Source organism: Heptranchias perlo, chromosome 7 (assembly GCF_035084215.1).
Source record: "Heptranchias perlo isolate sHepPer1 chromosome 7, sHepPer1.hap1, whole genome shotgun sequence".
NCBI lineage: Eukaryota > Metazoa > Chordata > Chondrichthyes > Hexanchiformes > Hexanchidae > Heptranchias > Heptranchias perlo.
Window position 1 is genome coordinate 21,553,920 of NC_090331.1, and position 26,653 is coordinate 21,580,572.

A 26,653-nucleotide genomic window follows, 5' to 3' on the forward strand; every position below is an offset into this window, starting at 1 on the left:
TGTGACTTGGAGGGGAACGTGCAGGTGGTGTTGTTCCCATGTGCCTGCTGCCCTTGTTCTTCTAGGTGTTAGAGGACGCGGGTTTGGGAGCTGCTGTCGAAGAAGCCTTGGCGAGTTGCTGCAGTGCATCCTGTGGATGGTACACACTGCAGCCACATGCACCGGTGGTGAAGGGAGTGAATGTTTAGGGTGGTGGATGGGGTGCCAATCAAACGGGCTGCTTTGTCCTGGATGGTGTCGAGCTTCTTGAGTGTTGTTGGAGCTGCACTCATCCAAGCAAGTGGAGAGTATTCCATCACACTCCTGACTTGTGCCTTGTAGATGGTGGAAAGGCTTTGGGGAGTCAGGAGGTGAGTCACTCGCCGCAGAATACACAGCCTCTGACCTGCTCTTGTAGCAACAGTATTTATATGGCTGGTCCAGTTATCTTTCTGGTCAATGGTGACCCCCAGGATGTTGATGGTGGGGGAATTGGCAATGGTAATGCCGTTGAGTGTCAAGGGGAGGTGGTTAGACTCTCTCTTCTTAGAGATGGTCAATGCCTGGCACTTGTCTGGCACGAATGTTACTTGTCACTTATCAGCCCAAGCCTGGATGTTGTCCAGGTCTTGCTGCATGTGGGCTCGGACTGCTTCATTATCTGAGGGGTTGTGAATGGAGCTGGACACTGTGCAATCATCAGCAAACATCCCCATTTCTGACCTTATGATGGAGGGAAGGTCATTGATGAAGCAGCTGAAGACGGTTGGGCCTAGGACACTGCCCTGAGGACCTCCTGCAGCAATTCCCTGGGGCTGAGATGATTTGTGCTAGGTACGACTTCAGCAACTGGAGACTTTTCCCCCTGATTCCCATTGACTTCAATTTTACTAGGGCTCCTTGGTGCCACACTCGGTCAAATGCTGCCTTGATGTCAAGGGCAGTCACTCTCACCACACCTCTAGAATTCAGCTATTTTGTCCATGTTTGGACCAAGGCTGTAATGAGATCTGGAGCCGAGTGGTCCTGGCGGAACCCAAACTGAGCATCAGTGAGCAGGTTATTGGTGAGTAAGTGCCGCTTGATAGCACTGTCGACCACACCTTCCATCACTTTGCTGATGATGGAGACTAGACTGATGGGGCGGTAATTGGCCGGATTGGATTTGTCCTGCTTTTTGTGGACAGGATATACCTGGGCAATTTTCCATATTGTCGGGTAGCTGCCAGTGTTGTAGTTGTACTGGAACAGCTTGGCTAGAGGCGCAGCTAGTTCTGGAGCACGAGTCTTCAGCACTACAGCCGGGATGTTGTTGGGGCCCATAGCCTTTGCTGTGTCCAGTGCACTCAGCCGTTCCTTGATATCACGTGGAGTGAATCGAATTGGCTGAAGACTGGCTTCTATGATGGTTGGGATATTGGGAGGAGGCTGAGATGGATCATCCACTCGGCACATCTGGCTGAAAATGGTTGCAAACACTTCAGCCTTGTCTTTTGCACTCACATGCTGGACTCCGCCATCATTGAGGATGGGGATGTTTGCAGAGCCTCCTCCTCCCGTTAGTTGTTTAATTGTCCACCACCATTCACGACTGGATGTGGCAGGACTGCAGAGCTTTGATCTGATCCGTTGGTTATGGAATCGCTTAGCTCTGTCTATAGCATGTTGCTTCCGCTGTTTAGCATGCACGTAGTCCTGAGTTGTAGCTTCACCAGGTTGGCACCTCATTTTTAGGTACGCCTGGTGCTGCTCCTGGCATGCTCTTCTACACTCCTCATTGAACCAGGGTTGATCCCCTGGCTTGTTGGTAATGGTAGAGTGAGGAATATGCTGGGCCATGAGGTTACAGATTGTGCTGGAATACAATTCTGCTGCTGCTGATGGCCCACAGAGCCTCATGGATGCCCAGTTTTGAGCTGCTAGATCTGTTCTGAATCTATCCCATTTAGCACGGTGGTAGTGCCGCACAACACATTGGATGGTATCCTCAGTGCGAAGGCAGGACTTCGTCTCCACGAGGACTGTGCGGTGGTCACTCCTACCAATACTGTCATGGACAGATGCATTTGCGACAGGTGGATTGGTGAGGACGAGGTCAAGTAAGTTTTTCCCTCGTGTTGGTTCGCTCACCACCTGCCGCAGGCCCAGTCTGGCAGCTATGTCCTTCAGGACTCGGCCAGCTCGGTCAGTAGTGGTGCTACCGAGCCACTCTTAGCCACTCTAATTGCATCATGTACAAGAGATGAGCCATTCAAGGGAGATTCCATTCTGACATTCATATCCCGACCATGTGATGATATGGAAAAAAGGTTCCCAGAAAATGAACTCAATGAACGGTCCGCTTTCGATTTTGCTTCACTTGCACCACAACAAACCAGCTATGAATTTGGCACGGAGAATACTGAAAAGATGTTTGACAAAAACAGACAAATCCTGATCCTTGGTCAAGTAAGGTCTTCTGGGCAAAACATCATGGATGAGAAACAGCTCATTGTGAGCCAATACAATGACTACATGTACTTAATTGCAGAGAAGATTGAAATAAAGTCATTGAAAACATTTCAGGACATGGTGACTTTCACTGTACAAAATGGTTTCACAATGCATGGATATACGTGCAACATTTCAAGCTTCAAGTGCTGATTGTGAGCGTGGCTTCAGCCTTATGGATAATATAAAAACAAAATCACCTTGATATACTTCTGCGGATCAAATCTCATCTGTCAAGTGATAGGGAAGTAAACCTGGACAAAATATATAAACACTAGAAGAGAGGGAGAGACTGGAGAGAAAAACATCCGAACCAGAGACAGTCACCCTCATCTCCATCATCTGGCCTGTCATTTACAGAGTCTGTGGGCCCGATTTTAGCACCCGCTCTCGGGTGCGTTCTCAGCGGGGGGGCCTCGAAAATTGCGAAATCCAGGAGCGGGACCGGATCGCGCCTCGATCCCTCCCACTTCCGGGTTCCCCGCTGACGCGCGGGCGTGCACGCGCAGCCCCCACTGGTGGGAATCCCGCAGGCAATTAAAGCCAGCGGTATGCCACTTGACGCTGTTTACTTTGCTATTTCAGGTCATTAACTGACCTGATTAAGGGACTGTGTGTGATTTTTGAGCAACATGGGACTGTTTCCCATACTGGGGGAAACACTCCCAGCTGGAATGGACGTGTTGCAGCTGTCAGCCTGTGGCAGCTGCAAAGGTCCATTTGACAGGTGGGGGGGGGGGGGGGGTGGGCGGAGACCCTCACCCATTGCAGGAGGCCACTCTGTCACTTGGGACAAATTTTGGCCTCCACCACCCTCCTCCTGACGGTCAAAGTCACCAACCTGCACACTTACCCCGGGGTCCGGAGACATGTACCTACCTTGCGGACCCCCTCAGATGTACATCTTGCGGATGGGGGCCGCCGTAGCTGCAGTCATGACCTCCTCAGAGGGCGAACAGCATCACCAGCCTCGCCAGCCTCATCATCCACGCTGTCCACCTCTGACACGTGGAGCTCCACAACAGAGTGCTGTGACACATCCACCTGTACAGCAGGAGGGAGGGCAACCGCAGAGAGAGATGCGTCGCAGAGGGCACTACCCTCACCACAGGGTCCACAGACCGAGGCGCAGCCTCCTGGACCTCTCTGAGCAGCAGTGCACACGGAGGCGCAGAGTCACTCGACATGTAGCCGTGGACATCTGCAGCCTCTTTCATGCTGAGCTGCTCCCAGCTGGCCCGTGCACCATCTTCCTACCTGTCGCTGTCAAAGTCACCACTGCCCTCAACAACTTCTCCTCCGTAGCCTTCCAGGGTGCCACTGGGGACATCGCCGATGTCTCTCAGTCGTCTGCGCAGAAGAGCCCTGCAAATACACCTACACCCACTCTGCAGTGACACAATGGGTGGCATCAGTGGTGCGTCCTCATAGTGATACCCAGGAGCGGGCATTATTGCACAAACCGGACAGGATTCGCGAAGACATGGCAGTAGTGGTGCCAATAGAATGTGTGATGTGAGTTGTTCTGAAATTCAATAGAAGTAACACTCATGACAAACCCTCAAACACCCTTGTGCATCCCCTTCATGCTCACGACACTTTTGCCTTACGCTGCCTACTGCACATATGTGATGCATGCCCTGTGGCTGCAGCACAGGTGGTGGCAGGTTGAGTGAGGCTGGCCGTGAGAGAGATGCACGAGAGGGTGAGTATGGGATGGAGCCATGAGATTGTATGAGGATTGGGTTGCGTGGTAGTGGCGGGGTGAGTACTGGCGAGGTGAGTAGGTGCAGGTAAGATGAGGATGGGGTTTGAGTGGGTATGAGGGGTGATGTAACAGAGTAGTGTTGGCAGTGCCGAAGGAGATGTGGGGTGGGGGCAGTGAGTGGCAGATGGAGTATAGGGGAAAGACTACGTGTACTCACTGTGGCTGGCCTACTGAGGTCATTGGACCGCCTCCTGCACTGTGTGCAGGTGGGCGATATGTTGGTGGCGCGGGTGACCCCCTCTGCCACCTCGAGCCAGGCCTTCATGGTGGCAGAGGCAGGCCGCTTCCTCCCGCCCACCGGGTGGAAGATCTCTGTCCTCCCCCTCCTCCTCACCCCATGTATTGATACCTGGGGTGCGGGATCATTAAACTGGGAGCAGCCGTCCCCCTGGGCTGCTCCATGCAGTCATGTTTGCTATTTCTTGCAGCATCTGTCAGTGGAGGACTGCCCCTTTAAATAGAGCGCCTCCAGCTGACAGATCTTACTGCGCATGCGCAGCCCGCCCGACGCGCAGATCAGCAGCGGGGAACCCGGAGGAGCAGGTAAGTGGATCCAATTAGTGCGTTGCCTGCTGCGATCGCGCGGGAAACCCACTAATTTCATAACGCGCCCGCTTGCCCATCTGCCGGGAACCCGCACCCCTGGTAAAATCGGGCCCTGTGTCTCAATCAGGATGTCCCCATTTCTCTGGTGACATGTTTACTTCTGAAATTTCTATAACCAGTTTTGTTTAATTAAAAATCCTCGCCTTGTTACAATTATCCATTATTTTGTACATTTGTTCTGTTTGTTATATACCCTGAATAATGTTTTCTAAAAAGATCTTCTATTCAAAGTCATGATTTTTTTTTACGGTGGCACATACCCTTTACATCGGTGCACAAAGCCAAATTCATTCCGCACATGGCCGAAAAAAATTAGAGGGACCATTGGTCCTAAGTCACCTGTTCCTCCCAAGCATGCTACACTTACCACATGCCATGTCTCAAATTACTCATATACTGTATCACAAAATGTTATTTTCTGCAGAATGGTGTCCGATGCAGGAAAAGTGAAAGAAATGAAATAGATTCAGAATAGATAAAGTGATGCAGGGTCTGACATGCCATGTACCATTTCATTCATTGGGATATTGGAGTAGGCTTTCCTGTTCTTGCACCTGGGCCTATTGGATTGCTAGGGCACAGCACATAGAGGAAAATTGAGGAGGGGGGGAGGAAGGATCGCACACTGATAACAAATCCTGCTCGATCTTCCTTCCATATAGGATAATGGATCAAAATCACAGCCACACCTGAGCCTGTCCTCATTTCCATCCTCTGCATCTATACACGCGCATGTGGGAGTCCACTAGATAACAATCGCAAGGCCGATTTTTCCCTCTCTGAGCCTGGACATTGAGGCCAATTGCAGTGCCCCTGCTGCCCTCCCAGCAGAGATCACCTAATTCTCACAGACAAGGGATGGAGCTTTCCTGGCCTATATGACTCAAATACTCAATGAGTTATATGGAAAAAAAATGACGAGATATTTTGGAGATGCTAACAGTCAAAAGGTTAAGCATTGTGTATCTGTGTTTTTTAAGGAAATATCTTATTTTCGCATTTCAAATTAGGACCTGCACAAACCGTGATAAGAATAGGATGTTTTCACTAGTTGTTTATATTCATCTTTTGCCTGACCTTGATATTCAACTATGACAAACACCAAAGTCAGAAAAACTTGACCTGTAAAAAGCAAATATATGGCATTCCATTTACTCCATGGGTTCATTGTGTTGGCTGTTAAAATGCATTCTGGAATATTTGTCATAGATCGGACTGTTAAGCAGCGATCTGCGGCAGTGAATTATTGTTTTTAATTTCCCTGCAGTGAATGATCACATTCCTGAGCAGTCAAATGAACAGTCGCATTCCTCTCATAAAGGATGTGCGAGACCTGGCAAGTGACATCAGGTGTGAATGCATCTCTATTGTTGGGAGGGAGTTCTGGCACATTGTCAACACATTTGTGTATAGTAAATAGGGGAGTCTGCTAGTTACTGCAAGAGGTAAAGGTTCACATCGGGGAGGTAAACAACTCTTTAGGACCTGGGTACTAGTGACATATTTCTCTAATCTATTTACGCATACAGTTTTTCACTTGCTTGCACAAGATCCTTACTAAAGTCTCTTCTCTCGTGTTGAATCTCCTTTGTTGTTAGTGGAACCCAACTCCACCCTGGTAATAAAGTTGATGTGGACTGCATTGCAGGGGAGTGCCTAGTGTGCGAATCATGGTTAAATAAGTGCTGCAGCAAAATACACTGTGCCATGTCGAGGTGGTATACTTAATGATAGCAGTACTCCGCAGTTTGGACATACCTCTTGGGCAGTAGATGTCTGGAGCCCAGCGGTTGCACTCGTAATTATCTGCTGCATTTTCACACGTAAAACATTTGAAGCCACCGGGATAGGGTGTTGCTGCAAAAGAACAAACATATACTATTTCTAGGATGTTCTGGTAATAGTATTTGCCAACTGATGCATTAGCTACAAACAGCAGCAAAATATAGCAGGAAAATGTTGTAAAGAGAGTGGCACAAAGGTGCACACAGGCTCAGCTGCCAATATTTTTGTCTTCAGATCAGTGGTTTGAAATCTGATTTTGCAGAATTAAAGTTCTAGTAATGGATTTTTGAAAGTCAAATAATGACAGATTTCAGAACAGAACGAACTGAAAGCAGCACTAGTTCATCCCGTCGAATTGAATGGGCAAATGGCTGCGATCGTTTAAAATGGACACATTTCTTGACTGTACTGTCCTTTGGATTCTTCAAACTACAGATTTAAATGGTGATAACTGTCATTGTATTCCCCAGAGAGAGGAGCAATAAACATTACTCATTCTTTTTGTATGTAGCCATAATTTATAATGAGATTTTTAAAAACATGTTTTATGTATTTACTTCTTCAATGTTGAGAAAGCTGCCAAGGCCAAAGTCCAACATGCTTTAGATTATTCAATTCACATTAGTATTCTCTACAGTACTGTACGTGTGTTGTTGGTTACATAATGAGACAATGGAAAACAAACTGAGGTGGCCCTTCTTTATTACATGATCTTGGAACAAAATGGTGAATTAATTTGCATGTGTCACAAGTTAATTGTCGAGGACATCACTCCGATTGGAAATATGAGCTGTAGCTTTCTACAGTTGGTTGAAATTAGGCTTAGAAAGTTCCATTAAAGCTTATGGTTAATGAATAGCAATTATGTGGTGTCATATGGTGGCACGAGCAAATTGATAATCATATGATTAACTGCATATAGTTCATTTAAACATCAGATACCAAAATGGGTTCTGATTTCAGGAACTGGGTGACAAAGAATGCTGTCCTTTCACATCCAAGACCTGCATTTGCACCCAACCAGGACTGACAAGATGAAACTTCCCTTGTTTTGTCAGTTGTAAAGGTTTTAAGTAAGAGTAATTTGCCCTGTTCCAATCCAAATCTCTATGGGTGAAAGTCTACATCACAAAAGTGTCTTTAGAGTGTCACCAAATGAGTAAATCTTTAAGAAAATGCTCCCAACGCTCATCTTTTCTTAGGGCATAAATCAAAATCAAACATGTATTCTCATCACATTACCCTTGTTTAATGAAAATATATTAAAATGAATTAACAATATATCATTACTTACATCAGATCACTATCAAATAATAAACTTCTGTACAATTTTAATTCTTTATCACTCCCAGCTTTTCTTCTCATGAACTCCCATAGATGGGACGGGGCAGACCAGGAACTCATGGCTTCCAAATGGTAGCCGTGATGTGGAGATGGACTGGGGTGGACAGATGTAAGGAATCTTACAACACCAGGTTATAGTCCAACAGTTTTATTTGAAAATCACAAGCTTTCGGAGCTTACCTCCTTCGTCAGGTGAGTGAAGGGTTTTAATATATACTATGCGATTTTAAAACCCTTCACTCACTCACTTTCAAATAAAACTGTTGGACTATAACCTGGTGTTGTAAGATTCCTTACATCTGTCCAAATGGTAGCAAGAGAAGACCCAGAGTAATTTGATCCTGTTCTCACTAGTTGCGCAGATAGGCAAAACATTTGAATCACCTCTTTGTCAATTGAACATTATGTAAGGATCCTGGAGCACTCTTTAAGCAACATTTCCAACATATTGGATATCACACTGCATGCTACCAATAGCAACAAAAGTAAAAAGACATTAGCGAGTACAGTTTAACCTTTTCTGGTTTAAAATACAGGGTGCTGTTTATCATTAACAATGTTAACTCATCCACCATCACTGCAGCTGCGAGCTTCTGCTACTGTCGCCTAAATCAAGCTTGCACAATTCCAATAATGATATCATTTGGCATCCTCCTAACGCTAGGGACTCCAAATTGTATTTTTAGTTGTAAATTTTAAATTGTCATGAACAAATTTGTTGTTCTAAATTGTAATTGAATTCAAAATGTTTTAAGTCTTTCTAATAGTAAAGATTTTTTTTAACCAAGAGAAACAACAGCCAGAACTTGCATTTATATAGCACCTTTAACATAGTAAAAATGTCCCAAGGCTCTTCAGAGGAGCGTAATCAGACAAAAAAAACTGACATCGAGCCAAAGAAGGAGACATTGGGGGTAATTTTAGCACCCGCTATCGGGTGCGTTCTCAGCGGGGGGGCCCCGAAAATCGGGGAATCCCGGAGCGGGACCGGATCCCGTCTCGATCCCGCCCACTTCCAGGTTCCCCACGGACGCGCCGGCGTGCGCACGCAGCCCCCGCTGGTGCGAATCCAACAGGCAATTAAAGCCAGCGGGATGCCACTTGACAGTATTTATTTAGGTATTTCAGGTCATTAACTGACCTGATTAAGGGATTATGTGGGATTTTAGAACAAAGTGGGACCGTTTCCCACACTGGGGGAAACACTCCCAGGTCAAATGGACGTGTTGCAGCTGTCAGCCTGTGGCAGCTGCAAAGGTCCATTTGACAGGTAGTGGGGGGAGACCCTCACCCATTGCAGGAGGCCACTCTGTCACTTGGGACAAAGTTTGGCCTCCACCACCCTCCTCCTGACAGTCAAAGTCACCAACTTGCACACTTACCCCGGGGTCCAGAGACATGTACCTACCTTGCGGACCCCCTCAGATGTACATCTTCCGGATGGGGGCCGCCGTAGCTGCAGTCATGACCTCCTCGGAGGGCGAACAGCATCACCAGCCTCACCAGCCTCGCCATCCACGCTGTCCGCCTCTGACACGTGGAGCTCCACAATAGAGTGCTGTGACACATCCACCTGCACAGCAGGAGGGAGGGCTACCGCAGAGAGAGATGCGTCGCAGAGGGCACTACCCTCGCCACAGGGTCCACAGACCGAGGCTCAGCTTCCTGGACCTCTCTGAGCAGCAGTGCACACGGAGGCTCAGAGTCACTCGACATGTAGTCGTGGACATCTGCAGCCTCTTTCATGCCGAGCTGCTCCTGCCTGACCCGAGCACCATCTTCTTACCTGTCGCTGTCAAAGTCACCACTGCCCTCAACAACTTCTCCTCCACATCCTTCCAGGGTGCAACCGGGGACATCGCCGATGTCTCCCAGTCATCTGCGCAGAAGAGCCCTGCAAATACACCTACACCCACTCTGCAGTGACACAATGGGTGGCATCAGTTGTGGGTCCTCATAGTGATCCTCAGGAGCGGGCATTATTGCACAAACCAGACAGGATTCGCAAAGACATGGCAGTAGTGGTGCCAATATAATATGTAATGTGAGTTGTTCAGAAATTCAATATAAGTAACACCCATGACAAACCCTCAAACACCCTTGTGCATCCCCTTCATGCTCACAACACGTTTGCCTTACGCTGCCTACTGCACATATGTGATGCATGCCCTGTGGCTGCAGCACAGGTAGTGGCAGGTTGAGTGAGGCTGGCCGTGAAAGAGATGCATGAGAGGGTATGAGATAGAGCCATGAGATTGTATGAGGATTGGGTTGAGTGGTAGTGGCGGGGTCAGTACTGGCGAGGTGAGTAGGTGCAGGTAAGATGAGGATGAGGTTTGAGTGGGTATGAGGGGTGATGTGACAGAGTAGTGTTGGCAGTGCCGAAGTGGGGTGGGGGCAGTGATGTGGCAGACGGAGTGTAGGGGAAAGACTACGTGTACTCACTTCGGCTGACCTACTGAGGTCATTGGAGCGCCTCCTGCACTGTATGCAGGTGGGCAATATGTTGGTGGCGCTGGTGACCTCCTCTGCCACCTCGAGCCAGGCCGCTTCCTCCCGCCCGCCGGGAGGAAGATCTCGGTCCTCCCCGTCCTCCTCAACCCATGTATTGATACCTGGAGTGAGGCATCATTAAACTGGGAGCAGACTGCCCCTTTAACTAGAGCGCCTCCAGCTGACAGATCTTACTGCGCATGCGCAGCCCGCCCGACGCGCAGATCAGCTTTGGGGAACCCGGAGGAGCAGGTAAGTGGCTCCAATTAGTGAATTGTCTGCTACGATCGCGCGGGAAACTGACTAATTTCACCGGGCGCGTTACCCACGCGCCCGATAGCCCCCCCGCCGAGAACCCGCAGCCCTGCTAACATCGGGCCCATTAGGACAGTGTAGAAATGTAAAATTGGAAGGGTTTGAAGGAACTTGGAGAATATGGAAATTGTCATGTGTGTATACCACTTAAAACTGTCAATTCAAAACGAGTGTGATCCTACAGACAGAATAACGATTTGACAGATCCTATCATCTGAGCAAGGCTACTTACTCATTTCCAGCACAGTTATTATTAACAGTGTCCCATAGTGAAAGATGAACTAAGGTTCCTTTGACAAAGGAATCCAGCCTATTTCTGGTGGATTATTACAGGATACAGATGCAGATTCGATGAAGGTCACTCTGGCATTGTATTTTTAGCTCTCTATCCTCAACATCAGAGCATTCTATAAATATAAATATTTGAGACAAAAACAAAAAGGTTCTACTTTCAGTAATTATTTAATTAGTTTGTGTGCTGACTTCTCCAAACATTTAATTTTTCTACAAATTTTGCTCATTAAAAGTGTTTGTGCTGCAGAAGTGTTGCAAATAATTTTACAAAATAATTTCTAAATCATTAATTCACTGTGACCAAACTGAGAGTGATCACTAACTTAAGAAACAATTTAAAAATGAATATACAGTGGTAGTCTATCAATCAAGTCGGTCAAATAATTGTTCAAAGTGGTTTTGGCAGCCATGTGCCTTTCTGCCCCATTGCAATATACACTCCTAAAAAATAAATTTACATTGTAATAAATACATAAAAAGTACATAATTCTTTTTTTTCTAAATACTAAACTTGCCCAGAAACTTACCCATTGCATTAGAATATCCCAGTATAAGCTTCACCCCCACACAGGCCTATCCCACCCTTCAGGGACATACTTCATTTCCTAAACTAGCAGTTTAATGCAGGATTGTTACTGCTCGAGAGTAGCAATACTCCAGTGGGGCCACATGAGGAGGCCAGTGGGATTAAGGGCTGTGTCAGAATCACATTAGGGGGTCTACAAGAGTCAAGGTCATTTTGGGAGGCCAGCAGGTTGGAGCAAAGTTGAGATGTTCGTTTTTTTTTATTCGTTCATGGGATGTGGGCGTCGCTGGCGAGGCCGGCATTTATTGCCCATCCCTAATTGCCCTTGAGAAGGTGGTGGTGAGCCACCTTCTTGAACCGCTGCAGTCCGTGTGGTGAAGGTTCTCCCACAGTGCTGTTAGGAAAGGAGTTCCAGGATTTTGACCCAGCGACGATGAAGGAACGGCGATATATTTCCAAGTCGGGATGGTGTGTGACTTGGAGGGGAACGTGCAGGTGGTGTTGTTCCCATGTACCTGCTGCTCTTGTCCTTCTAGGTGGTAGAGGTCGCGGGTTTGGGAGGTGCTGTCGAAGAAGCCTTGGCGAGTTGCTGCAGTGCATCCTGTGGATGGTGCACACTGCAGCCACTGTGCGCCGGTGGTGAAGGGCGTGAATTCGGGGGAGTCCAGTGCAGCAGTTGCCAAGGCAAAAAGCACTGACTACCTGTAAGCAATGCCACTGGAGATGATAGGTCGATAGATAGATTGGTAGATAGATAAGTCGATAGATAGATAGATAGATATCTACAACAATGACAGTGGAAGATTCCACTTTTAAAACATACATAGGGGAGAGGAAGGAACGTTGGTCTTAATTTTTATAGTAAGAAAAACGGTTCCAAGTTTTTTTTAAAAACTGATTCCTCCTAAATTTGACATTTTTATAAATCATTCACAAAAGTTGAAATGTTCCTTTGGATGTTCTTAATTCTGATTGGACAGTATCTTCTCAATCTCATTCTCACTCCTATAGGCTAATTTGAATGATACAGGTTAAAGTTTCATGAGAATACTATCCAATCATGAAAAAACTTCTTTCTGAAAACTATGAAGGGAATCTTTCCAAAAAGAAAACTAATTTAATGCAGGGTTGTCACTGCTCGATGGTACTGGGAATTGGGGGCGTACGAGGAGGTCAGTGAGAGTTAGGGCTGTGTTGAGACCCCAGAGGCCCAGTAGGAGTTGTGGTCATGTTGGGAGGCCAGCGAGAGTTGGAGCAAAGTCGAGAGGCTAGTTGGAGTCCAATTCAGGGCTACATCAGGAGTCTGGTGCAGCATTTATTAGAGAGCATTAATTCACCTAGTTGAAAAAAATCTATACAGCAGTCTACTGCAGATACATTTAAAATAGAGGCTGGTACAGTGAGTGGGGGTGGGGGCAGGGGGCAGGACGGAACACATTTTTGTTCCCAAAGTGTTTGCACTGCATTTGTGCTAAGGATAGGGGCAGCACCAGCACTGATGTAATGTAAAATATTTGATCATGATTATTATTGTGCTGTTGAGATCTAAAAGCCTTTCATCTGCAATCCTTTGTCCTTTGCAAATACCAGACTTGTGGTACACTAGAAGGAAGACTTGCACTTATACATCGCCTTTCATGACCTCAGGACGTTCCAAAGCGCTTTACAGCCAATGAAGTACTTTTTTTTTGCAGTGTTGTCACTGTTGTAATACACGCTTGTTGCATAGTAACGGAAGATACGAACTTTAAACTGAGCATTAAAAACAATTATATCCATTGCCTCATCAACGTGAGTCATGCTCCTCAAGACACTGCGTTCAACAAGTCATAACATAGACCCCAGTGTTAGAACGGTTTGAGTGACAGCCAAGAAAAAGTGTAAATCCGATAATAAAAATAATTGACTATTTTAAACCTTTAAAACGTTACAGTTTAATAGAAGAAGCCAAGCAGTGGTCAGCAGTCATCTAGATCATAGATTAAAATGGAAACATTCCTTAGTCTCTGATCAAACCTGTTTTTAAATATAGGAACAAGGAATGGCAAATTACACTCAAATGTCTGGCATGACATTGGCCTTTCTGAAATGATTAATCTTAATGTTGTTTATTTGTATGTAATTGTCCCACCAAAACACATGATGTCATAGTTAATGGTTATTTGGTACTGCATTTGCTTTGCTGTGACATCCCATTTGTAATAGCGTGATTAACCCAATTAATATTAATGATTCCCAGGGGGTTACTCTAACACCATTAATCTCTTATCTAACTTCAACAGCATGCATCAGGTATTAAGTATGACATCACTGCTTCTGGCATCTTAAGGAGTAAACAAGCTCGTTCTCCAGCAAAAGGGATGTTTTCAATATTACATAGTTTCACAGTAAGATCTCAGAGTCAATCCTAAGTTGTATGGAGTCAGCTCAACTCTGCTGGGACTGTGATAGGAGGACTGTAATTAGCCTCAGTATCCCTGAACTACCGGTGGCGGGGGGAGAGGGGGAGGAGAGAAATCAGCCGGGGTTCCTATTCCTGATTCCTATCAAGTGACCCCTATTGAAATGTTTGTGTTTGGTGGAGACGGAGTCAGCTCAGTGATGTTCTCCACAGTCAAACAGCCTGCTGACACTCACTGTCCAGACTCTCATATGTAGAATAGCCACTTGGACGAGGTATTGGAGAACCAACATTTCTTATGGAACAAGAGTCTCTGTCGTCATGAGAGATGTTGGTGGGGGGGGGAAATCAGAAAAGGAAACAAGTCGAGTAATACAACATTAAAATTCTGTTCAAGTTGAGAAGTTCCTCACTACTACGATTAGTTTATGTGCAGTCTACGTTGCTGCCCTTAATAATCCAGGTCATGCTGACATTATTGTACTTTCATTATGAGTGATGATATCACTAAGGACAGTAAATTCCTGTTAATTATGTCTTGCATTATTTATACCCATCTGAGGATGGAAGAATTCTTGAACCTTTAAAAAATTAATCTCATCATATATATATAGTTGGGCTCTATGCATCATTTAGTCTGCTGAATAAAAGCTAAAATTTACTGTTTTGATCAGTGAACTTTCAATTCACATATGCCTACAAAGAGTCATATAATTTTTCATTTTTTTTATTGGTTTGCACAGCAATCCAAAGTGTATTTCACATGTGCGAACTAAAGTGCTGCAGAGCAGTAATCAATGTAGAAATGAAGCATCTCTGTTTTACAGTAGGCTCTGGAAGGATTGACTGTGTTATGGGAAAGTATGAGCCAAACAGTACTGTGTGAAGCGAGAGCCATGTTACTCAATGCTTGTCTCTGTAGTAAGTAGACTATAAGCTGGTTGATCCCTTTGCCTTGCATTATGCCTGACAGCTGTAGGTCCAAGGGAAAGCTAATATAGCAGTGGAATGGCCGTGATAAGTAAAGCATCCGTGCCAAAAGTTAAGCAAAGGTTCACCCAGCTAACGTGTTCATAGCGGGAAATCCCTGACAATCTCTTAGGAAGCAAAACTGTTTCATTGCAGTAGGTCTGGTAACCTGTAAATCGCACTCAGTATCTCAGCTCTTCCACCACTCAATCTCCTTGGTAAATTATATTACTAAATAACATTTACAAGACTAAAGCTCCAAGATTTATGAATGTTGAAGATTGCAAACCACTAATATATGAAGTCAGGGAGGGGGCAAGCAATAATGCCACCCCCCCACCCCACCCCGTGCAGCACCACCAGTACTGATGCTGTTCAAGTGCTTCATACGCCAGTGCTGCAATGAGCTGACTTCACCCGATAACGCAAGGCCAGCTCATTTGAATATTTTTCTGGTGTTCTGGGCATGTTGCGCTTGTTGGATATTGGCCCAAGGAGTATTTCTATGTTCACAGTATTCTAGGAATACAATTTTTAAAACTTTAAAAATTGATAACCTTCAAAAAATGGCCTGCTGGCTCCATTGGCATCAGGAGATTTTAAAAAAGCACTTTTGTGTTGCTGAATGATTGGGCAGCGCTGCTGATGCCCACTTACTGGCGCAATGCGTCCACCCCAAATATGCAAATGACCTCATTCCAGTCATTTTGGACTGAGGTCCAGGCCTTTTCACTTGAGCAGACTTACTGCCCGTTCCACCGTGCTTCTGCTGGCCCAACAGGCCAATTGGAATCTTCAACCCGCTGACTTCCGAGTTTCCCAGGGACCCACCCGTGTGCCGCAGGCGACCTGAAACTAGGCGTCCCACCAGCAATTAAAGCTGGCGGGATGACAGTTAAACAGCTAAATGTACCTCATTGAGGTACTTAAGGCACGTTACTTGTGACAGATTAAGTGATTGTAACGATTTTTAACTTACCTGGGCCGCTTGCCCACCGCTTCTGATTCACACCTGGTGACACCAGGAGTGAAGGACCGGATCAGGGAAAAAGAAATGAAATAAATTACATCAAAAACCATAGAAGGACGTTAGAACATAAAATCAACCTACCTTTTCACCCTACTCCGATGTCTCCCTCTCTGATGTCCACTCTTCACCCCCCCGATGTCCTCCCAATGTCCCCTTCTTCACCCCCCCCGATGTCCCCCTCTTCACCCTTCCGATGTCCCCCCTCCCCCCCGATGTCCTCCTAATGTCCCCCTCACCCCCCCGTGATCTTCCCCCCCTTCCCCCCCCAATCTTCCAATCTCCCCCCCACCCCCCCCGATCTTCCGTTCCAGCACTGGATGCGTCTCGCTCTCTCTCTTTCTCGCGCCCCCCCCCCCCGGTCGCGTTGCAGCTCCTGACGGCAGCCAGCCTGTCAATCAAGTTTTGTTTATGCGGGTTTGCCATGCACAACTTCACCCCCCATTGCCAACCCACCACCATTGCAAAATCGACCCCAAAGTGTTTATCAGGGGACTAGAGGTCAGGATCATTTGGAGCAGGGTTACTTATCGCTGCCCTATTTTAATGGGCTATAAAGTCCATATAATCATAAAACTGGGATTTGCCATCAATGAAAAATGCTGGGAAAGCATGTCACGGTGTTGGCATAAAGCAGGATGAATTAAATGGAGAACGATCCAGCCAAAATTGATTAAACATCTAAGGGCAGCTGTTGTTCTCCATGACATTTGTCGGTATATTTTTCAAAGCAAAAGAACAGACATTTCTGAGATTGTATTGTAGAGGCACTCATTATAGCAACAAGTTCCAAGAAAACAAAATTGAAGTTAAGACACTCTCTGTATCTTGTATTTAAAACACACACACATAGACACACACACACACACACACACACACACACAAGGTGCAGCCAACTTAAATTGTAAGAGAAATAGGATCAATTAAGATTACATTTCATGTTAGTCAGAATTTCATTTAAATGGCAGTAAATTTAATAAATTTTAATGTAGGTCTCTGATACTGGAAATATTCATTGGTCCATCTAGAGGAAAAGGGGAAAAAAACAGACCTTTGAAGCATGAGACAAAATGACTCAGAGTTGGTGGTAGGGTTATCAATTCTCCAGGATTGTCCTGGAGTCTCCAGGAATTAAGGCTCAATCTCCTGGAAAAATCATAGGGGCATTTTTTAAAAAACTGTGAGTTTTATTTTCATTTCCTTTGGATACTTCCCTCTATTAGTTATTAAAATATTGGAGATCGGTAAAAAAAAGACTGTTTGATCAAGATGATTGGAGGACATGTGATGAAACCTCTGGGAATAAGTCCAACCAGTGTTGCCAACCCTAATTGGTGGATTAGTGGCAGGATGAGACTTTGCCACTATCCCGCTACACTTTCCTGGGGTGCCCCTCAATATGTCTGTAGGGTGGGTTTACAACTGTGCAGCCTGACTGCTGCCACTGGTGGGGGAGGGAGGGCAAGTTGTGTTACAGCTGATTAATAGGCTACATGCTTTTTGTCAGTTCTAGAACCAAAGGAAGTGAAAGGCTGCAAGAATGACTGAAGGAGGCGCATCCTCGAGGGAGGGGTGCAGGCAGCAGGAAGAGACACTGGGGATAATTTTGACTTTGTGCGACTGTGTAAAATGGCCGCTATACAACTCTCGCGATTTTCATTTCCACTGAAGTCGACAGAAATTAAAATCAGGAGAGAAGTATAACGGGTGATTGATTCGATATCGCCTGTTTTACATTATCGCACAAAGTCAAAATTATCCCCATTACGTCTCCTGTTGCATCTGTGGATATTCTAGTCTCTGAACTGAGGGAAGGACTCCTGGAGACCGAGAACAAGGAAACCCCATAAGAGTGTGGTACCAACATTAGGGTGGGAGGTGATAGAGGCAGCGAGCACAACACCATGAACTGGCACATGGTGCAGAAAGTGGTTTACTGGCTTGGCCTAGGTAAGTGAAGGCACTACTCCCTCTTCATGTGCAATCCCATGAGAATGACAGACGCATGACTCGTCTCCCTTATCGATCGTGCCCTCTCTGTGTGTCATTAACTGGGTGAAAGGAAAGCTGCACTATTCACAGGCAACCTCTAGAGTTGGGGGGAAAATTGTGGGGATTGCCTGGTCACACCCACCTGCCTCGGTTTATATACGGCAGGGATGGGCTCAGGACAGGCAGTTTTTGGAGAGGAGAATGTTGGTGGCCGTTTCATGATTTTACTAAAAACAGCCACTGCAGGAGACTCATTATCCAAGGTATTACATTATTCATATGAAGAAGCGACATTCATTGTATTCTGTTGAATGGTGTGTCAGTATCTAGAGACAAATTCCAATCACATTTATCTTAAAGGAAAATTGTTTCTGAATAATTATTTGGCAAGCCATTTTCATTTGTTTGCCAACGTGATACTATAAAATAGATGGGGCTTGATTTTTAAGGTAAAAAACGGATGGGTTGGGGGTGGGGGGCATTGAAAATTGCCACCATTTCAGAACCGCTCCCAACCCGCCCATTTCCGGTTTTCATGGAGGCGGGACGAGGGGCGGGCTACCAACCCGCTCCCAGGAGGCGGGCCTTAAAACCTTTTAAGGAGGCCTTGGGCCTCCATTTTTAACTAATTCCCCATTTCAACCCCGGGGGGCCGGGATTCCCAGGCCTTCTGTTTTATGCCTCGTGAAAGGAGGCGAGAAGGCCTGAGACTGCAGGTAAATGCCTAGAAAGGCACAGCTTGTGGGCCCGGAGGAGCAGGAGTGCTTCCCCCAGGCTCAACAAGCCTACCTGCACCGACCCACACCCCACCCCTCCCCGATCACGGACCCCCGACCCCGATCCTCCCCCTCCGACCCCGTTCCTCCAACCCTGATCCTCCGACCCCGATCCTCCGACCCCCCGCCTCAACGATTGCGGACCTGCCCGATGACCCTTGATCCCACCCCCACCCCCCCCCCAGTGACTGAACCCCATCCCATCCCCCATGACTCACGACCCCTGTGACCACCCATGCCCCCCATCCCTCCCCCCATCCATGCAAACAAAGACTTACCTGCAGACGTCCTCTCCCTGGCTGGTCTCTCGTCCAACTGAGACCAGACTGTCAATCAGGCCGGTCAGTCGGACGGGAAGCCGACAAAAAATAATAAAAGACGTCCTTACGTCAAAATCGTACGGACATCCGGGAAACCAGTACTAATGGGTTTCCCGACCTCAAATTGACCCTCCCGCCCCATTCCCAGCTCTGTTTGAAAATTGAGCCCATGGTGATGGAACAGATCATGGTGTCACTCGCATGTGATCTCATTTTGACAATGATGAGGCATGGTTCTTCTTCCCAGAGATAAAAATATTTGCCAAACGTTTTTTCATTAAGACAGCACCCCATTAAAAAGAATTTTGCATTGGTTTATTTAAAAAGTATATAACTAATGGGATACTAAATCAATCTCTCTTTGGGGCAACGAACACTTGCCAATGAAACCCAAAAACACACTGAATTTTGGTTTAATCCCAGTAGGATTATTTCCTTTCTCCACTGCTGTTTAATTCAAAGCATGGCACAATAGGGCTAAGTTTCTGCCAACGGGGAAAAAAATCAACAATATTTTTGAGATTCAGCAAGAGTTGAATTTCATTATAAAACGTTCTACATGGAATACCAATTTTTCTGGTTTTCTGTCATCCTGTCTTGAAGGCAATGACTTCAGCTGGGTACAGTTCCATGGTTGCTAATGTCACCTCGCCTAGTGACCATCCTTCATGTGTGAGCCTACACTGTGCATATTTGAACCTTGGCAGGCACTGCAATGCCCTCTCTTGCCTTTGCTCCCCATGTGGTGAAAGCCTGCAAGTCTTCGGTGTCCTTACAATAATACCAAGAGTAGACTTGATGGATTATAGTTCACTGCCATATTGGATTGTTCCATTTCTCTCAGTAAACACTCACCTGATATTATGACATAATTTAAAAAGGGAGCCCAAGGTTAGCCTATTCTAAACTGACACCACCTCACCAGCCTCCCTAGATGGCAAGAACCATCATTATTTCAGCTATGTTGAAAGTAAACATCAACACTCAAAATCATTATGACATTAGCTTTGAGGCTTTACTAACAAATCTGATACTGGCAGACTTTAAATATGACCATCCATCCAACTGTAATTAAGTAGGTAATACAATAGTTTTATAGACCTTTGAATCTGGGCCTATTCCATTATCTTAATTGAACCTTTGTCTCACGTCCCATGGCCCATTGCAAAAAAATTGAAGGACAATTACACCCCCATACAGGAAGCAATCATCAAGATGGATGTATGGGGAAAAAAAGGAAATATTCAGTAAAAAGAAGCCAAGGGCATTTTGTTTGAATGCAGTCTGTTGTATTATGTTAACTGATCCCAGGTCTGATATGGCATAAGGGAATGCTGGGGCTCCTCGGAGATGGTTTGGAATTTTCTTCATCAGGACTTCAAAGCATACTACGATACTGTAGCACTTCACACACTTGCTGGTGCAGCTGTGTTAAAGGCTCTTCTGGCTCTCATTCACAGAGATTAATGAGGTCCCTGGATTACGGTTTCAGAGGCATAAGGGCATAGTCCCTGAAGAGTCAGTGAGACATAAGTAAAATAAGAACCCCAACACTGAGCCTTTCCAATAATAACTCACTCAATAAATTAGCATTATTCTTTCAGGGCAGACCACTTTAAAAATATTTCATTACAAAAAAGAAACAAATGCTCCTACCCTTTTTCCAAAAAGAGTTACTATAAATTTAATGCCTAAGAACAGTAGAATTATAAAGCAATGATGCTGAATTTGGCTGTCATTTATTCTCCCAATTACAGTTGGTAAAGTAAAGCATATGAAACCTTCAAAGATGAGCAAGTTGCAGCAAAGGGAAGCATTCACATGACTGGGCATATATCAAGTATAATAGGCTAAAAATTCCACCGACCCTTTTGAGGGGGTGGAAATGAGACAGGGCAGAGAGGGTCAGGACTTCCATCCACCGCTTTGCTACGCTAATGACCTTGTCCCAAATCCCAGCGAGGTGGGAACCTGTGCCTGCAGTGATGCAACAAAGGATCATGCTCCACTGAATAGGGGATACCAGAGGTGCAAATCATACTGTAGCTAAGTATTTTAAAAAAACACTTCCCTCAGGGAATGGAGGGATGACCATGTTTCTACTGGCAGAAGGATCGGTAACCAGAAGACACAGATTTGAGGTAATTGGCAAAAAGAACCAGACGGGAGATGAGGAGAAATTTCTTTGCACAGCGAGTTGTAATGATCTGGAATGCACTGCCTGAAAGGGTGGTGGAAGTAGATTCAATAATAACTTTCAAAAGGGAATTGGATAAATACTTGAAAAGAAAAAATTGCAGGGCTATTGGGAAAGAGCGGGAGAGTCGGACTCATTGGATAGCTCTTTCAAAGAGCTGGCACAGGCACACTGGGCTGAAAGGTCTCCTTCTATAATTCTATAACTGTTCCCCAGCTGGCCCTGAACAACATTTGTAAAGCATGAAGGAAAAACTTAAATGTTTTTTTAAAAAGAATTCTTTCTTCAGTAACATTTAACATATAGCACTTTAGATTAACATTTAAAGGGGACCAAATAAATTGTCATGAAGAATTATTGTTTCCCGTTTCAAATAATTTTAATGAATGGGACAACTCAGTGGTTCTAGCAGGACATCAGTTAATTCCCATTTCTGAATTCAAACCAAGACTGAATCCCAATGGTAAGTGCTTCTTTAAACTCAAAAGGTGAATATAGAAAGTTCAGAGGGGAAGTGAAAAAGGAAATAAGAGGAGCAAAGAGAGAGTATGAGAATAGACTGGTGGCAAACATAAAAGGGAATCCAAAAGTCTTCTATAGGCATGTAAACAGTAAGCGGGTAGTAAGAGGAGAGGTGGAGCCGATTAGGGACCATAAAGGAGATCTACTCATAGAGGCAGAGGGGATGGCCGAGGTACTAAATGAGTACTTTGCATCGGTCTTTACCAAGGAAGAAGATGCTGCCAGAGTGTCAGTAAAGGAAGATGTAGTTGAGATACTAGATGGGCTAATAATTGATGAAGAGTAGGTTCTAGAAAGGCTAGCTGTACTTAAAATAGATAAGTCACCCGGTCCGGATGGGATGCATCTTAGGTTGCTGAGGGAAGTAAGGGTAGAAATTACGGAGGTACTGGATCTTCCAAACATCCTTAGATATGGGGGACAGAGGACTGGAGAATTGCAAATGTTACACCCTTGTTCAAAAAAGGGTGCAAGGATAAACCCAACAACTACAGGCCAGTCAGTTTAACCTCGGTGGTGGGGAAACTTTTAGAAACAATAATCCGGGACAGAATTAGCAGTCATTTGGACAAGTGTGGATTCATTAAGGAAAGCCAGCACGGATTTGTTAAAGGCAAATTGTGTTTAACAAACTTGATAGAGATTTTTGATGAGATAACAGAGAGGGTCGATGAGGGCAATGTGGTTGATGTGGTGTATATGGACTTTCAAAAGGCTTTTGATAAATTGCCGCATAATAGGCTTGTCGTCAAGATTGAAGCCCATGGAATAAAGTGGGCAGTAGCAGCACAGCAAAATTGGCTAAGTAACAGGAAGCAGAGAATAGTGGTGAACGGTTGTTTTTTGGATTGGAGGGAGGTGTATAATGGTGTTTCCCAGGGGTCGGTACTAGGACCACTGCTTTTCTTGATATATATTAATGACTTGGACTTGGGTGTACAGGGCACAATTTCCAAATTTGCAGATGACACAAAACTTGGAAGGGTAGTAAACAGTGAGGAGGACAGTGATAGACTTCATGAGGATGTAAACAGGCTGGTGGCATGGGCGGACACGTGACAGATGAAATTTAACGCAGAAAAATGCGAAGTGATACTTTTCGGTAGGAAGAACAAGGAGAGGCAATATAAACTAGAGGGCACAATTCTAAAAGGGGTACGGGAACAGAGAGATCTGGGAGAATATGTGCACAAATCATTGAAAGTGGCAGGGCAGGTTGAGAAAACGGTCAAAAAAGCATACGGGATCATAGGCTTTATAAATAGAGGCACAGAGTACAAAAGCAAGGCAGTCATGATGAGCCTTTATAAAACGCTGGTTCGACCAAAACTGGAGTATTGTGTCCAGTTCTGGGCACCACACTTTAAAAAGACGTGAAGGCCTTAGAGAGGGTGCAGAAAAGATTTACTGGAAAGATTCCAGGGATGAGGGACTTTAGTTATATGGATAGACTGGAGAAGCTGGGGTTGTTCTCCTTAGAACAGAGAAAGTTGAGGGGAGATTTGATAGAGGTATTTAAAATCATGAAGGGTCTAGACAGAATAGATAGAGAGAAATTGTTCCCATTGGCAGAAGGGTCAAGAACCAGAGGTCATAGATTTAAGGTGATTGGCAAAAGAACCAAAGGTGAAATGAGGAAAAACTTTTTTACGCAGCGAGTGGTTATGATCTGGAATGCACTGCCGGGGGGTGGTGGAGGCAGATTCAATCATGGCTTTCAAAAGGGAACTGGATAAGTACTTGAAAGGAAAAAATTTGCAGGTCTACGGGGATAGGGCGGGGGAGTGGGACTAGCTGGATTGCTCTTGCATAGAGCCGGCACGGACTTGATGGGCCGAATGGCCTCCTTCTGTGCTGTAACCTTTCTGCTGGCCGAGTGATAGGATCGGTGAAGTGCTCCGTATCAGGTGAATAGCTGGCAGGACTAGTCACACCACATTTATATATCCTATTAGTCAGAATGAGAGCAGCACTGCCAGTGGCCAATGAAGAATTAGCTGCCCAACTGAAGAAGAAAAGTGTGGCAGCAGGTAATAATAGCTGGACTATAATTGGGGACTTTAGGTGGGAAAGTGCTGTGATTTCTGGAGTATTAATGTTGTACAAAAAGAGCACCATTTTCAAAAATGCAGAGATCAGTGGAACAGAGAAAAGAGAATCATCCAAAAAGACTTCAAGCAACTGCATATCCCATGAAATTCCCCAAAATGGGACTTGTAGTGCAATTCTCATTCCATAATTCAGGAACCCACACTACTTTACACAAGGGTAGAATCAGTTCGACATGAAAGCTCAAGGGTTGCTGTACAGAAATAGTCAGCTGCATCCTCCAAAAGAATACTTCAAATGCAGCAAAGCTCATGTCACTCTGTTAAAGTTTTAATCATTTGCCCTCACATATTAAGTATTTTGATCTGCCCAAACAACACGGAAATGATCAAAAACAACCTGTGAGCAAATTCGAATGAAACGAGAATACCTTGCTGCCTGCAAACAAAAAACCAAGGCTAATACTCTTCGAAGCTTGTCGTTGCATGCTCAAAATTGTACAAAATTGCCTCAGTAAGGATGTTTGCCATACCATGTGCGGTTGTATCTAGTCATCAAAATTGCAGATGTCAGTACACAACGATGAAAGTACCAATTATTTGATCAAATAAATTATGGACAATTCTCATTTCTTCAAAATCAAAATGTCTTTGTGTTATTCAACGACAGTTGCAAGATTAGGTACAAGATAAAAGAAAATGTAATCCCACTTATCATTTCTTACTTGAAGGGTGGAGGTAGATGATATCTTTCACTGTGAAATCCCGAGGCTGGACCAGCTTTATACAGTCAGCAATTAGGCTCAGCAGCAGGACCCAGGCCAATGCAGGCCGGGCTTCCATTGCTGGTCTTGGGCTTGAGCATACAGATATCCAACGAGACGCCTTCTTCTTTGGTAAAAAGTACCTGAAAACAACAAAGCAGCAAGTTTTCTTAGATCGACTCCAAATAGCAGAATGGCAGGTACAGCCAGTTAAGAACTGTTAACCAGTAGAGATGTATTATGACAAGCTTACGATTTCACAGTCCCGCCCCCGACTCCAACTCAGCTTTAAAAATTCATATTTAAGACATCTATCTTACAGCAGATGAGGATTCCCTGCATTAGCCACAGGACAAAGGATTCTATTTCATTCAACCACAGATCAAACCAGCCGAGCCGATTCTCTTTGGCAATTGACTGACAACTCTGCCAGTGACTTCTTTTTCCTTGGCAGCACGTCAAGTAAAGCAGATGGGGTCTTGGGCAGACGACAGGGGGGGTGGGGGGAGGAAAACAAGTCTAAAACAGCTGCATGATTCAGCCAGCTAAACAACAAAGAAAGTTGTAATACTCTAAAGTTGTTTCTTCCAGAATTTGCTCAGGGTACGGTTTTGGATAATTCGATCCGTTACATTTTTTTTGTCGAAGTACGAAAATGTCAAATCCGCTTAGCCTTTACGAGCTGAACCTTCGCCTCAGTGGGCTACTATAGCATGTTTTTCCCCAGCTACTCATCCACTGCTGCTTCAGGCTGATACCATCATAACACTGTGGCCTTTGCTTTGCCGCCATGCCCATAAAATTAACTGACAAATTCATGAAGCAAAGGATACAATTGCTCATTTGTCTGAGATGATTAACGTGAGGACATGTTTTCTTCACCATCACCAGATGAGGACACAAAAGGTTTCGACTTCCTGGGGGGAAAACGTTATTATAAATATTTTCCCTTCCAGCTCAGTGCACCTAATAAAAGGTTGATTCTCCCAAATTATAAACCTCTTTGTGAGCAGGGCAAGGCTTAATGCAGGCACACCAATGACCCCTATAATTCGTTCCATTCCTGTCTGCAGTTAGATTACATTACCGGCAGGTCAGAGGGAAAACTTTGGCTATGTGCTTTGCTTTGGTGCGTTATGTTCTGTCAACCACTTACTAAAAGGGATAGAGGAAAGCACTCCAGCACATATCAGGAAGGAACAATGCACTCTGCTTTAAAACATCGTAAGTGTTTCACAAGTCAATATTTTTTATTCAAACAAGATCAGCTGATCACAGTCAGACTTCCATTTGCCTATCCAGTACTAACCACATTTGACAAATAGCAGCTATATTTAATTTTTCGGATAAGATGAATCAAAACTTTCTTCAAAAAATTTTTTCTAAGAGTTACCAGTATCTTCATTCGATGTAACAGACCTGAAAACCCAATAAAGCAAGCAGCTTAGCTTTTATCAAATAAAAATGTTATAGAAAATTAACTACACTCTTCTATAATTATTCTCACCCTTCAAAGATAATGAAATGGCAGGATACAATTACTTGGCAGTCGTACAACTAAGATGATATTTAGATTTACGGCAGTCGATTAAAAGAAAGCAAAAAGATGCCTGGATTTATACAGGACCTTATCATACCATCAAATCATCTCGCACAATTAATTATTCTTGGAGTGCAGTGACTGTTGTTAGTTAGGTTAATGCAACAGCAACATCGCACAAGCAGCAATTAAATAAATTATGGTATTAGTCAATTCTGGAATATTGACTAGGCCACCAGGCAAACTCCCTGCTTTCCTTTGAATAGTACCATGGGATCTTTATCATTCACACGAAAAGCAGATGGGGCCTGGATTTAACATCTCATTTTAAAACTAGCATCTCCAACAATGAGGTACTGCACAGGAGTGTCAGTCTAGATTATGCGTTGGTATGGTACTTGGAACCATAACCTCCTGACCCAAAGGCGAGAGAGCTTCCAACTGAGTCCAAGTACTTCTTATGGGCTTTTACAGCCTCCTACAATTGTGTGTTGCAA

General features: G+C 44.9%; 1 protein-coding gene and 1 long non-coding RNA gene across 3 annotated transcripts in view; one reads left to right on the forward strand and one right to left on the reverse strand.

Moving 5' to 3' along the window:
• Positions 1-26,653, forward strand: part of LOC137323561 (uncharacterized) — a 180,732-nt gene that overhangs the window by 106,062 nt on the left and 48,017 nt on the right. The window lies entirely within an intron of this gene.
• lypd6 (LY6/PLAUR domain containing 6) overlaps positions 1-26,653 on the reverse strand; it is a 227,070-nt gene that overhangs the window by 14,250 nt on the left and 186,167 nt on the right. For both annotated transcript variants that reach the window (XM_067987173.1, XM_067987172.1), the window contains exons 3-4: positions 24,578-24,759; positions 6,602-6,700 (exon numbers count right to left, since the gene is read on the reverse strand). In XM_067987173.1, the coding sequence (XP_067843274.1) occupies positions 6,602-6,700; positions 24,578-24,695 (217 nt within the window). In that variant the 5' untranslated portion in view covers positions 24,696-24,759. The remainder of the gene's footprint in view (positions 1-6,601; positions 6,701-24,577; positions 24,760-26,653) is intronic.